Source organism: Dermacentor silvarum, chromosome 6, assembly GCF_013339745.2.
Source record: "Dermacentor silvarum isolate Dsil-2018 chromosome 6, BIME_Dsil_1.4, whole genome shotgun sequence".
In the NCBI taxonomy this organism is placed as follows: Eukaryota; Metazoa; Arthropoda; class Arachnida; order Ixodida; family Ixodidae; genus Dermacentor; species Dermacentor silvarum.
The window spans coordinates 108,042,445-108,056,018 of NC_051159.1; the positions used below are offsets into that span (position 1 = coordinate 108,042,445).

Here is a 13,574-nt window from a genome sequence, read left to right on the forward strand (position 1 = left end):
ACGGAGAAAAATTTACTGACATTGTATAGCAATAGCATTAGGCATAATTAACATTGGTCATAAAAAAGATAGGCAAGAGCACTGCACATGTGTTCTCTGCCTGCCCTTGCAGCAATCACAATAACAGAGCAAACCAATGCATCATGATGTCGTGACACCTCTACCTCCTGTGTATCGTAACTGAAAGTGCTTCGCAGAAATAAGTGCCATATTTGCACGATTCTACCACGCAGTTATATTACCGCCCTAATATCCAAAAAAATTACTTGGTGCCGATTCTACCGCGTACATCAAGTAACGAAACCTGAGTCGATGGGTACCATGTTGAAACGATCTTATGGAACATAAAAAGGCACACAGCTGAGTCTTAGCATAGCCGCTATCGAAGTCTGACGACACCTCCTCTTCACTGTCTACCGACCACAGAAAGTAATCTTCAGCTCCATTTAATGCATTAGAAATGCCACACTTCTTGAAGACTCGCGCAACCATCGCCTGCAGGAGGGCATCCCACACACCATGGACCGACCTTGCGATGTCTGCGAGCGGCGCTTTTTTCAGACAACCCATTCAATAGCAGTGTGGCTAGCTACCTTGCATAGAACTTTTTTTTTTTATCAAGAATCAGTTTCGTTTTTGATGTTTTTAAGTAGAATTAGTTACGATTGCATAACGCACATGCAAATTTGAATGCACCTTTTATTAAATAAAGGTGCGCATTAGAATCGTGCAAATATTGTATTCTATTAAATTGGGTTGTGTGCTCTGGCACCTGCCAGTATTTTTCTAAGATTTGGAAGGTCTTAGAACTTCATTCAATGCAAAAGAAATGTCAAATGGAAAATGTCATATTAGTACTCCTTTCATTTGCAAGCTTCATGGATACATACATGAAGCTTCACGATTGAACATGAACCTTGCAATCTGCAAGCTTCACGGATACATGAAGCAAAATTGCACACAAGGGTTAAAGGCCGCCTCATAAAGTGTACCCTAACTTGAATGTACTCCTTAAGAGGAAGCTTTAGCTCGGGGCCAACTCCAATGCTGCCTATTCAAATACATGTAAAACACAGAAATGCTTTTGTGAGACAACCCTCGGACAGATTTGAATCAAATTCATTGTATTTGAAAGGAAAAGTTCGGTTTTAGTGATTGTAGGAAGCAGAATTTTTATCAACAGTCTGGAATTTTTTACCAAAATTGTGGAAAATCGGCAATTAAAAAAAATATAGAGGCACCCAGTTTACAAATCTGCAACTCTGCACCAAAAACAGATGCCGCACTTCTGTAAACTGGACACATTTCAACAATCTTTTTTTTTCTTTTTTAATCGACGGCACGAATAAAAAAATGTGCTTCCTACATTCACTAAATTTCAACTTTTTATTTTAAATGTAACAAACCTCATTAACTTTGGTGCAGTAGTCACAGAAAAAAAAAATTCACCGCTCCCATGTATTTAGGATAGGAGCCTGAAGCTTCCTCCTTACAATCGATGGCGCTACAGATTCAACGGGCATCAGGTCAGTTTTTTACACAAGCTGTGTGCTTCAGAGTGCAGTGGAGCCTATTAGCATAGTCCAGGATTTTTCCAGTTTTGAGGTGGCACTGAAGTTGTTTTAAGATTTCTAGAAGTACCAGGGGGTTCATCTCAAGGCTACATCGAGACACTGAGGGCTTATGATTGCAGTGACTGAGTTCGGGAAATCAGATTCACTAGCAAGTAGTTTTTTCCTCCACAATGAGAGGGATTCGATTTTCGCAGATCAAAAGATTCGCACTTTCCATTCAATGATTTCGATTAACTTCCTCTTCAACCAATCCCTCTCGCCTGCTCCTTTACTGAAGCACAAATTCAATCAGCACACACCAGACTACACTAGAACCTCGTTCATACGTGTTGCAAAAAAAAAAAAATTGCAAGAAAGAACATTAACCGCAGAAAACGTACACTCAGTAGTCACTAAAACATTTGGCATACTCCACTGTAATTGGCATCTACCTAACGCGAATCGTTGCGGCACAAAACGCTGCAGTGGTGCAACAGCCAAAATAGGACTTGGAGCAATTTTTTAGCAGAAAAATCCTGCTTTTGGAGCACTAAATCCCAAATTTGGAGCAGTTTAGCAGTTTCACAAAGAACACTTACTCATAAAACAACATAAAATTTACCCTGTATAATAAATGCACCCCCCACTTTGCATTGAATTTCTGGGAAAAAAAGGGCATTCATTACGCGAGTATATACGGTAATTAATTAATTATATGCGGTAATATACAATACGAAAAGAGTAATCGGAGATCGCAGGGAGAGGCCTTCGTCCTGCAGTGGACATAAATACAGGCTGATGATGGGGTATTCTGTAAGAGTCCACCTAGTGGACTGTCTGCTTCGGCTGTCACGATTGGCTGCCGCTTTACGAGCGCGAAGGTCCCAGCCAGTCTCCTTCACGCTCGTGAAGCGGCAGCCAATGACGACAGCCGAAGTGGACAGTCCACTAGGTGTGTGTGTCTTGTGCATGGCGTTTCACCTAGGATACAGTAATTCACATAAGCAGCGTAGGTGAGGGCAGGGGCACGATTAGAGATCATTGTTCGGAGAACGGTTTCAGTTTAGCCGTGCGCGGTTCACCTAGCCCACGCGCGGCGAAATTGAACGTGCGCTCCAAACAACGACCTCGATCGCGCCCCAGCAGTGCACTACACGCAACTTTTTCCACCAAACATGTGGAAAGTACACATGCATTTCTTTGCGAGTGGTTCCAAATTGTTCTTTTTTTTTTTTTTTTTCTGACAATCTGTCGTGACGTTCCGGCGGTATTCGAAACATGCAGCGACTGTTTGACCATCTTCTGGCGTTTCGGCGGTGTATAGCGAAAATTGGCACAGCTTCATTACAACGCGTGCCTGTTGCCGGGTGGAACCAACCCTTGCTAGTTTTGTGCGTTGCGTCACCTACAAAGCTCACGTCGTCAGTGCCGGGTCGCTTGCTGTACCATACAAGCGAGTTTCCTGTGGAGTAATTGTACCCGCTCCACTCATGACTGCATGCACAGATACGGCGAGGATCTTGGTTGAGTCAACGCAGCAATGACAAACTTCTTTCGTTACTACAAGCAACGCGCACTCCGTGTCTCCGCGAGATTTTACTGCATATACAACACGCCACACTGCAACCAGCAGCAAAAATATTCTTCGGTGCCCACCACCAAACACACCAATGTCTCGTCTGGGCATGTGTTGGGACATGGAGGAAGGAAAAATTTTCTTCCTCCATGTGTTTGGATCTCGTCTCACTACTGGATCGGACTGGATTGGATGGCGATGTCCAAGCTGCAGGTTGCCAACGTGGCCTTTGTGTCCCGCTAAAACTAGCATAACCGAGAAATTTCGCGGCTGGTCGGGTATTTTGGCGCAGCGTGGCGCAATTTCAACATATATCACAGTTTTGGCGCAGCTCAGAGCAAAAATACGAAATTGTATCAAAATGGCACAAGTGGTGCAGCTGTTGCACCCTGAATGCTGATCACGCCAACCAAGCGGCCCGAGACGCACGCTGTCGTTTTTGCGGCTTTGGCAAGCTTACATTTGCACTTCTCCAATTCGACATGGGTCAGCAGCTTCTTCGAGTAGGGCACTTTGGCAGGAAGTTTTGACATACTCACTCAGCGCGAAACACTGCGGCATAAGACGCTGACGCACTTCAAGCTGGTGAGGCCCCAGCCGCCTGAGACCTACATTGTTGTTCTATTGCATAGTGTCTTAAAACTGTGATGAGAAATCAAAATGAAATCGGGCTGGTTGGCAACACCAGATTATGACGACGCCAGAGCGAACCATTAGACGCACTTCACGCTGCCTGCAGCAGGGAATGGCACCAGGTTTGGGTTATCGCCTATGAAAAGCGTGCGATACGCTTCCAATGGCAACACACCACACCTATCTCTGTCACAGAGAATGTGAAGATGCTTATTGCAATAGGGTTGGTGGCGATAGGTGTGAATGCGGCGTGCGACGGCCTGCGAGGAGTCCTGCTGGTACCGAAATAGGAAACTGAGTGTGCACTGGCATTTTCACGTGACACGGATGGGCAAGTGCTGCAGGAAAGCTGGTGCAGTGGGCAGCTCGCACGCACGAGCCACCCACCGTCTACGTGGGGTCTACCTGGATACATGGTTTACATGGGATCTAGTTGCCGGAAAACGTATCTTGCGATCGCAGTTTGGCGATGTTCTGAATTTAAGTGCCGAAAGATTGTGTTTCCCAGGAACATATCAAACGGTAAAAAAAAAGCGTAACTGTATTAGGGCATTTTTTGTGTTGTCGATCGTAAATGTTGGCACCTGAAAATCGTACAAATGGGATTGTATCAACGAGGTTCTACTGTATATGCTGATTGTACATGACAGCTACCACTCACATACAAAGCATTGTCTTTCTCTGGTAGATTTAAATTTGCAAAGTCCTAGCACAACCAGAGCACTCTTTTGAGGGTTGAGGTAGCTCTTACAGAATGACTGCTGAAGTTCACCACAAGAGAGCGCTAAAGTTAGCCTGTTTACGCTTACTGATCCTGGTTTCCCGACTGAAACTGGTGGTGAAGTTCACATGTAGCTAATCGGCAACACTAGCTTTAGTAGGCTGCTACGTTCAGTAGTCAATTTATGAACAACCACTATGCTATAAAAATGAATCAAACTGAAAAGCTGGCAACACACAAGAGACACTGACGTAAACCAACGAGACACATCAAATCATGCACAATGAACACAAAAGCATGTTAGGTTAGGCTAGTAGAAGCAAAAGCATTACCTCCATGAAGCGGAGTGAGGCTCTCCTATCCTTCAAGGACGCGCTCAGCATCGAATCTTTTCAGTGTTAGGGACAAAAACAGTGCAGTTAGTTTCAGCAATAAACAGAGGAAGCACTGGTCAAGCAAGAGCTATTACTTGGCAAAGGGACGCACTATATTTCGTCACCTTTATACAAGACCCCTTTCCAATCTGGTTGCTTCGCCTAACGTAAAGCTTGGCTATTGATTGCTGAAAGCAAGGGTTAGGCCTCAAGATGAACACAGGCAGCACTACACAAGTGAGTAAATGTGCTTTACTGTGTGCAGGCAATGACACACATTACTAATCACTACAAAAAGTTAGCACACACGAGTTATAGCACAATCATAACAAGCACAAAACTTCATTAATTACATGTACACGACTTGAATAGAACATTTCAATGACAAGACTGGAACATTTGTGGTGACAAGACATTAATTGACACTTTGATACAGGGTTGCCACTAGATTGGTTTTCGACTAGCTTAGTTGGATTTTTGTGGGTAGTGCTAGTAGTAAATTCAACTTCCTGGACTCCTCGGCTGGCGTTCTGGTTTTCAGAAAGGAAGATATTTAGCACTTACGTCACAAATACATCTGTCATATAGAAACCGTTTTAAGTAATACATATGACATACAGAAACAGTAAGTACTAGGTAACATGAATTGATCTAACTAAATTTCCGAGATTTTGAGAACAATTCTGTTAAATGTCAAACAGTGACTCCATAATTTGTAGTGCAGTTTATTGTCATGCACATCATACATTCCACACATCCTTTCATAGAATTGTTGGTTCCTAGTTGTACTGCGCTGTTAAATAAATTTTGATAAAAGTGTGGGTTTCGATGGTACAACTTAACCCAACTTAATCTTTCTTTTCTTTCTTTTTGTCCAAATCTTCAGTACATTCTGATAATGGCTAGTCCAGCGTATTGAAAGCTGCTTACAATATCTATCTGACACAATGCCAGATTTATTTTTTATTTTTGGTGGGGAGGGGGGACATAGGTGGCAATTCTTTCTCCAAGAACTGTGTGGCAGATGCTTTCTACACTAAGTGAGAGCACTATCTATGCACAGGCAAGTCGAGAGACTAGCAAGTTGTGATCAAGAGCAAAGTCACAATGTGACTACAGTATACGAGGTTGTCATGCAGTTAATACAAATATGGCATGCACAGGTCAGCCAAGTGATGCAATCTCACTTACTGCTTCACTTTGTCTGGTATGCACACATGGTCAAGCGGCACCACCCAAGACAACTCTTCGAGACTATATACAAAACGCAGCTTCCTGCTAAACTTTGTGCTGAAAGAAAGTATTAAAAAATGAGGTGCCACAGTACTCCAGGCAAGTCAGTATTAGCACTCTAAAACATGCTCTGCCTCTCAAATTGCACTGATTAATCTCCTATCTATGCCTTATTTACTCATTTTGTTATTCTGCTGAATCATGACATGCGCTCCTAAACCTTTCGCTGAAAAAATCTTACTGGCTATCTTACAGTCAAACCAAAGCACACCTCAAAAAATGAACACTGACGACGGATAGTTCGACTAACACATTCTGGAATTCACTGCCTCATATCGCGTCTTGCAATGACGACACCAAATTTTACGTGTTCTCAAGCCATCTTACTAATGCAAAAAAGACAATGTGGAAAATACTTGCTCACCTCTTCACTGACTTTTCTTCATTGTAATGCTTTACATATTCCTAAACCTTTTACTTACTTGTTGCACAATTCCAAACTTTGATACATTCAGCTATCATGTCATCTTATCAATGTTACAGCAGTATTTTGATGTATCTTAATGTATCTGCCTATTTAGTATATTATGTCGCTCAGCTGCTATGCCCCATATCTCTTGTGGCAGATAACACAACTTTAATCCTTGAACCAAGCTCGAAGAGGTGGATATCATTTGCATGAGAAATCAAAATGCAAAATCAATTAACAAAGTTTCGCAAATTAAGTTTTTAAGGTATTACTTTACAGCACATGCTACTGATATTTACAATTGAAGCCGGTGAGATTTCAAGGCATGTCCATTTGGAACAAATTCTGAGGATGACACCAGTTTTGAGATAGTGGCATTAAACTCGGGGGTAGAAATCCATGAATTTTCCACTTCTTAACACGCTATTTTATACTTTTATGCACTGAAGCACAAAAAATACTGCTTGGACCACCTACAATGTAATAGTGCAGGACAGGATCTGATTTGGTCTTTCCTGGCTCCTGTCTTAACCTTCTATAAAACTCAATTTACATATGCATACTGCTTGTAACGTAGCCGCACGAGAACCCGCCACGGTGGCTCAGTTAGCTAAGGCGTTGCGCTGCTGAGCACGAGGTCACGGGATCGAATCCCGGCGGCGGCGGCGGCGGCGGCTGCATTTCGATGGAGCCGAAATGCCAAAACGCCCGTGTGCTTGCGTTGTAATGCACGTTAAAGAACCCCAGGTGGTCAAAATTAATCCAGAGCCCTCCACTACAGCGTGCCTCATAATCAGAACTGGTTTTGGCACGTAAAACCCCAGAAAGAAGAAGAAGTAGCCGCACGAGACAAAATACTGGTTATAATGCGGCTGCCAGAAAACCTCGTAGACAAGCAAGTGACAAAGCGGGTACACTTCTCAACGGGGTGCGCCAACAGCGGAGGGGATAGCGATGAGGGCAATGCAGAGGAGGAGGACACACGGAGTGAATGAACAAGAAGCAGAAGGAAAAAATTGTGCAACTGCCACCACAGCAGTGTGCTGCGAAAGCACGGCGCAAGCTGCGGACGCACGGGGGCTGACTAAGTGACAGAGCAACCTGCCGCTGCTGCTCATGGCCTTCAATGTCAAGCCACCCACGCCACCCGATCTCAGAGGCATGCTCTGCTCCGACTGCTTGTCAGAAGCGTGTGCTCCACACCAAACTCCATGCCAAACATGTTGTCACTCTTCCGAATTCTCAGTTTGTGTGCAGAGAGTAAACATGTTCCTCTTTCGCACATTTTGATGTTTTATTTTGTCTGCTTCATGTGAAGACTGTCTCTAAAAGCCAGTACTCAAGCGTTAACGCTTTCAACATTCACAAATTTAAAGGGACGTCCCAGTCACACTGCTTCAATTGCCAGATATGCGTGGCTGCTTGGTCTACATGTCTCGCACATGTGCAGGCTTTGAAAATTGTTGCTTTTGTTATAGCATGGTACCGCTTATAATGTGGATAGTTGCAACTTGGGCTACTTATGTTATAAGCAATCTACATTCTAAGTGGAATGATCTGTATTTTATCACAAACTTCCTTTCGGAATGAATGAATGACTGGAAACTAGTGTTGTCCTCAGAATTCGTTCCAAGTGGATATGCCTTGTGAACTCACCGGCTACAGTTCGTAAATTGCAATATACGCCTTAAAGTAATTAGAACTTAATTACTAAAAAATGCAAATTAGTCAATTATGCAATTTGATTTCTCGTGTGAGTAATGTCCACCTCTTCAAGTAATATGCTCACATCTAGCTTAAAAAAACACTCAGTATTTATAACATGCTTGCAAATACAGTATAGACCACTTATAACGTAACCGTTTATAGTGCAGAACTGGCTACAACACGGCCTTTCCCGACACCCATTTACCCTCCCATAGGACTACATGTATACGCATTACGCTTACAGTGCAGCCGCGTGAGACGAAATACCGGTTATAATGCGGCTTCCGCGGGAAAATCTTGCCGACAAGGGCGGCGGCGAGCACGCTTCTCAACAAGGTGTGTGCTCCCGGCCGGCGTATGCATTATTCAATGCAATCAAACTCTCCTTAATTCGGACTTATTTGGCCGCACATCGGTTAATTCGGGCTACTTTCGGAGCTCGGTGCGCGAGGAGCGCCGCAAATGTGCGACGCAGAAGAGCAAGAACGGCGCTAGCGTCCAACCCAAACGAAGCGGCGGAGTCGCATCGCCACAGCCATCAGTTGAAATTGTACGTGGATGACAGCAACGCCAGGACGCTTCGAGCCTATTTGTGTCTTTGAAGCCTGTATTCTTGCGTTTACCGCCGCGCATAACACGGCGTTGGCCACGGGCTTTCGTAACTGCGTAGTCGTCATCCACGATCACGTCGATAGTGGCCGCAGTTTTCTCCGCAGCAGTTGCGGCGAACAGTAGTTTAGGTTTTATTCAGTACGTGCGTCGGCCGAGTGCCTAAAAAACTACGTAGTCGCCATCGATGATGGCATAGATAGCGACCGCGGTTTCGACTTCCGCCCCCCCCTCCCCCCTCCAGTTGTTGCAGTGAATGGTAGTTAATTCGGCCAGACTCGGTGCGTGCGTCGGGCGCGTGCTTTCAGCACCACCCCAAAGTCGCCGTTCATAATCGCGTCAAGAGCGGTCACCGTTTTTTCCACAGTGGTTGCGGCAAACAGTTGTTTCGTTTTGACACGGTGCAAAGCTGTCGAGCTTGAAGAGCACCGGCTACATCGCGATAGTACAAAGCGTGTCTACATGCTTGGTCTACATGTTTTGCATACATGCAGGGCTTGAAAATCATTGTTTTGGCTATAGTGCGGTACCGCTTATAGTGCAGATATTCGCGACACCTGCGACTTACGTTATAAGCGGTCTACATTGTAGTATCGAGGTAAGTGGACACAGTCATGAAAGAATGAGTGCATGGACTGACCTGATAAAAGGCCTGGTCATAATGACAATGGTCTTGAGCCAGAATGTAGGGTGCACTAGATAGAGCCCTTTCAGGTTTTTCCGCAACCTGAAAGAAATGAATATTAACGGTTCATTGTCAACGCAGCACTGCAAAATGCTCTAACCTCTAAAGGAAGCCACTAGCATGAAACAAGTACTAGCACTGCATTACAATATACAGCAGTCTGTCTGCACTACATAATATACACTACCACTACAAACGGACAAAATGAAAACAGCAGAGTATCATAGCACACATACTGCGATACAGATTTAAGAAACTAGAATGAAAATTCGATACCACCATTGAAAAAATCATATTTTTCATGACAAGGTAAACATTTTCACCACAGAAGGGCAACGCATAGCATGAATTATGCTGAGTATTGTAAAAGCATCCTCAACCACTAGAAGCGAAAAAATTTATCTTGCAACAGCAGCCTACATGACACCCTTAGCAAACATTCTTCAGCAAAAATCATGTACGAGCTTTGGATATGTTTTGCAAGTTTAAGTATGTGCATTGTATTTCTTATGCTAAAGCCTGTGTTGACAGTGCTACAGTATACGCTACAGAGGACAGGAGTTTGTATTTCATGAGTATGTACTTACTAGGCGGCTACATGCACAATTCACGCAGGATTATATGGGAATAAGTAGTTTAGACGCCATTCACACTGGTCAGAGCACATTTGTTTGACTACAGTGAGAACAGTGTAATTTAAAGCAACTCTGCACTCATTCACTTCTTACGTTCCATCTATGTCTACAGTGTTCGAGTAAATTACAAATTTAAACTGAAAGCAGCAAACAATGAAAAGAATGTAGGTGCTTGCCTTCTGTCAATCATCTGGTAGCAGCGCTTAAGCCACCCAAAGCTGGGCATCTTGCTGCGCTCAGTGGCCCCATGAAGGTAAATCAACACGTAGTTCTCAACCACCAGTTGGTCTAACGTTGACAAAACATACCTGGAACAGAGTGGTCCCAATCAGTGGCTGGACAATGTCATTAAGGACCAGTGACACACAGGCACACTGACACGAGAAAAAATTTACAGGTGCGACAAAAGACGGGGCAGCTCAGTTTGACCCTAGAAAATACGGCATCACCTCAAGCACCACGGCTGGCATACTATAGCACTGTCTTCTTCTTCTTCTTCTTCTTGGTATATTCAATAGGGCTTGGTAATTTCAAGGATAAAGCTGCAACATGTTTGTTGTATGTAAATTTAATACCAACTAACAAAGACAGCCCAATATATAATGTGTTATTCCAACCACTCCTTGTGTTCTTTGCATTATATTCAACAAAAGCACTTCCAAGAACTATATTCTATGGTTGCAACAGGTTATGTTCATAAAACACATCTGCACGCATAACTTGAATGCAGCATCTTCATGCTCACGTTTCATATCAGTTCGTTGAAAGGGTAAGTTTCTCATCCACCCGAACTGTAGCACGAAGTTACAAAGGAAACCTTTAGAGTTTCTCACAAAGAAAGCTTTGAAGCTTAAAAATTTGTCCTGCTTCCGGGTTTAAACCAGGGATCAACACCTTTCTGGTGCAGTCACTACCATCTGAGCTTAACCAGGAGGCTAGCAGTTCGCAGAGCAAGGCCGGATTAATCAACAGCTTGAAGCAGAGACACACTGAATATGGCAAATCAGTTGTGCCGGAAGCCTGAAAGGTGAATGAATGTTTGTGAACAGCAAAGAAAAGTTTTTGTAGCTTTGCCCTACCCTCAATCTTTCCTTTTCATGAAATTGCCTCCACCTTGTATATTTCCACACAACTGATTTGTCATATCGAATGGTTTTATTTCATAAGTGGAGTGCTAAGAAGGAATATTGGGCAATCAACTCATTTTCATACATTACAATTGTCTTTGTACTCGAGAGAAATAAAGAAAACGACATTGAATTGCAGTCCTAATTTCGGCGGAAGTTCCAGACCTCTTAAACACCATCACGGCATTCAGTAATGGTGAAAAGTTGTTCACAACTGATCAAGAAAACCTTGAGGACCACTCACAAAAATAGATTATCCATGACATAGTCGTAGTCTCTTCGGCACCGATCAGGCAGGTGGCATGCGCTGAACACAATGATGGCCTGACGATCCTCTGCAAAGTAGCCTGACAAAAACATCAAAGCACAGTGCCTGTATAAGTGGGCAGTTGATGAGGCACAACTGTGTAAATAACGCACATCAGCGCAGGTGTACATGCACCTTTTCTAAGCAAGCTCAACGGGCACTGCCATGTCCGAGACTGGACTGTGGTAGGCACCTGCTACAGCAGGCAAAGCAAGCTTAATGCAACAGCTGCATAAGACTTCCACACACAGCTGTCGTAACACAAAAAGTGGGCGTGTACGGTGCAACAATTATATCAGGGTATATAGAGTTACAAGCCCACCTTTATTTTTGCACTTTTGTCAGGCTTCGAATTAAGCAAACAGTGCACTTGTCTTTATTGAAAAAGAATGCAAAATGTGTCAGCTAGAAGAGAAAAAGGTACTTTCCTCACAACCAATGCATGCATTGAAAGCCACAAGGCAGAGCCTGTACACCTCGTACATGACCACCACCGTGCAACCCTTAATTCAAAACTGAGCAGCTGAACTGTGGGGAAATTTTACTTTTTCAGGGCTCCCATATTATGAAGAGCCCTGCACTCAGGTGCACAGCCCCTGTGACATGAGTCTGCAATTCATGAAAAGTGCTGTTCAGGGTAAAAAGACAATTACGAACAAAATGCCTTGACATTTTAGCATCTGCTGCGATGCAGAAAGTGGTTTGCTGACTACCTCTCAGCAAAACTACCTCGCACTCAGTAGACAGAAGGAAGAAATTGTTTCTGCGCTCCAAAAGCACACTGCTGGCTCTAATATTAAATGTGGCAGCTGCGCACACCACATCTAAGGCATCGGCACCACAGTGCTTCACACAGGACGTATCCATACCTCCATGGGACAGCACCTTCTTGTAGGGCTCGATCACCCTCATGTCAATCTTGCGCTCAACACCCCCCACGTTGCAAGTCTTCCAGCTTCTCTCCTCTGCGTACTCTTCTCGAGCAGACATCTCAGGAATTGAGTCACTCAGGGTCGAGTCATCTCCTGTTCAGGGCAGAAACCATCAGTGTATAAAACACTGGATGCATCAAAGGAACAGTAACAAAACAAGGCAACACCACGAGAAAAGGGCGTAGATAACTTAGGGAGATACTACAAGTTTTCAAAATAGAGCAATCCAAGAAGGATTGTCATCAACCCTTTGATGTGTCTCTCGAAAACAAATCAGATATTTTTGCGCAGCACTGTAGTGGGTGTTAAGAACACTTGTCATTTTGTTACAAAGAAAAAAAAATATCCATCCTCAAATAAAGCATTCAGTTTTGCCAGTCAAAGCCACATGACACGTGTGTCTCCTCTTCTCAGCAAATTCATAATTGAAAGCAAGAAATGCTACAGAAATTCTGAGAATTATCTACTAATACGTAAGCGTTCTTTGGCTCGGCTGTTGCTTTGCTTCTGCTTACTTGCTTTTCTTAGCTTATGCCTATCTACCCATCGCTCTTCCGCTGCCAAACAAATGAAATTCGTGTACTGAACGGTGTGGAGATGACTTCAGGAAGCTGCATGGCCCCTTCAATGTGATCGTATCAATTGAACCAGAACACCATCACAACCGGTTCACCACAGCCGTTTTTCCTTTTTTTTTATTTTCTTTTTCCTTTTCTTTTACAACCTTGACACGGCGGCGACGGCCATGTGACCAGTTTTTTTTCACCATCATACTATTATCACATGTACCAATCAGTTATTCTTATTTTTATACTCAGCAGCCCCACAGCAAGCTTCTCTGCACACACACCCATATTGCGGGGCCTTCAAGGCGGCCTGACGAGAACAGTTATCTGATTTTTTTTTTTTTTTTTTTTTGGGGGGGGGGGGTTCAAATGTTCCTTATCGCTTATAAAACTATCAAACATCTACATATACACTATTATAATGATTAAATGTCTTAACTTCGCAAA

General features: G+C 43.6%; 1 protein-coding gene across 6 annotated transcripts in view; it reads right to left on the reverse strand.

The window, feature by feature from the left end:
* Positions 1–13,574, reverse strand: part of LOC119455817 (exopolyphosphatase PRUNE1-like) — a 52,984-nt gene that overhangs the window by 2,280 nt on the left and 37,130 nt on the right. For 5 of the 6 annotated variants that reach the window (XM_037717291.1, XM_049669334.1, XM_049669333.1 and 2 more), the window contains 5 exons: positions 12,499–12,654; positions 11,567–11,669; positions 10,372–10,503; positions 9,516–9,602; positions 6,049–6,147 (listed from right to left, as the gene is read on the reverse strand). In XM_037717291.1, the coding sequence (XP_037573219.1) occupies positions 6,049–6,147; positions 9,516–9,602; positions 10,372–10,503; positions 11,567–11,669; positions 12,499–12,654 (577 nt within the window). Of the gene's footprint in view, positions 1–4,815; positions 4,872–6,048; positions 6,148–9,515; positions 9,603–10,371; positions 10,504–11,566; positions 11,670–12,498; positions 12,655–13,574 lie in introns of all 6 variants that reach the window. The other variant, XM_049669335.1, reaches the window with a different exon arrangement.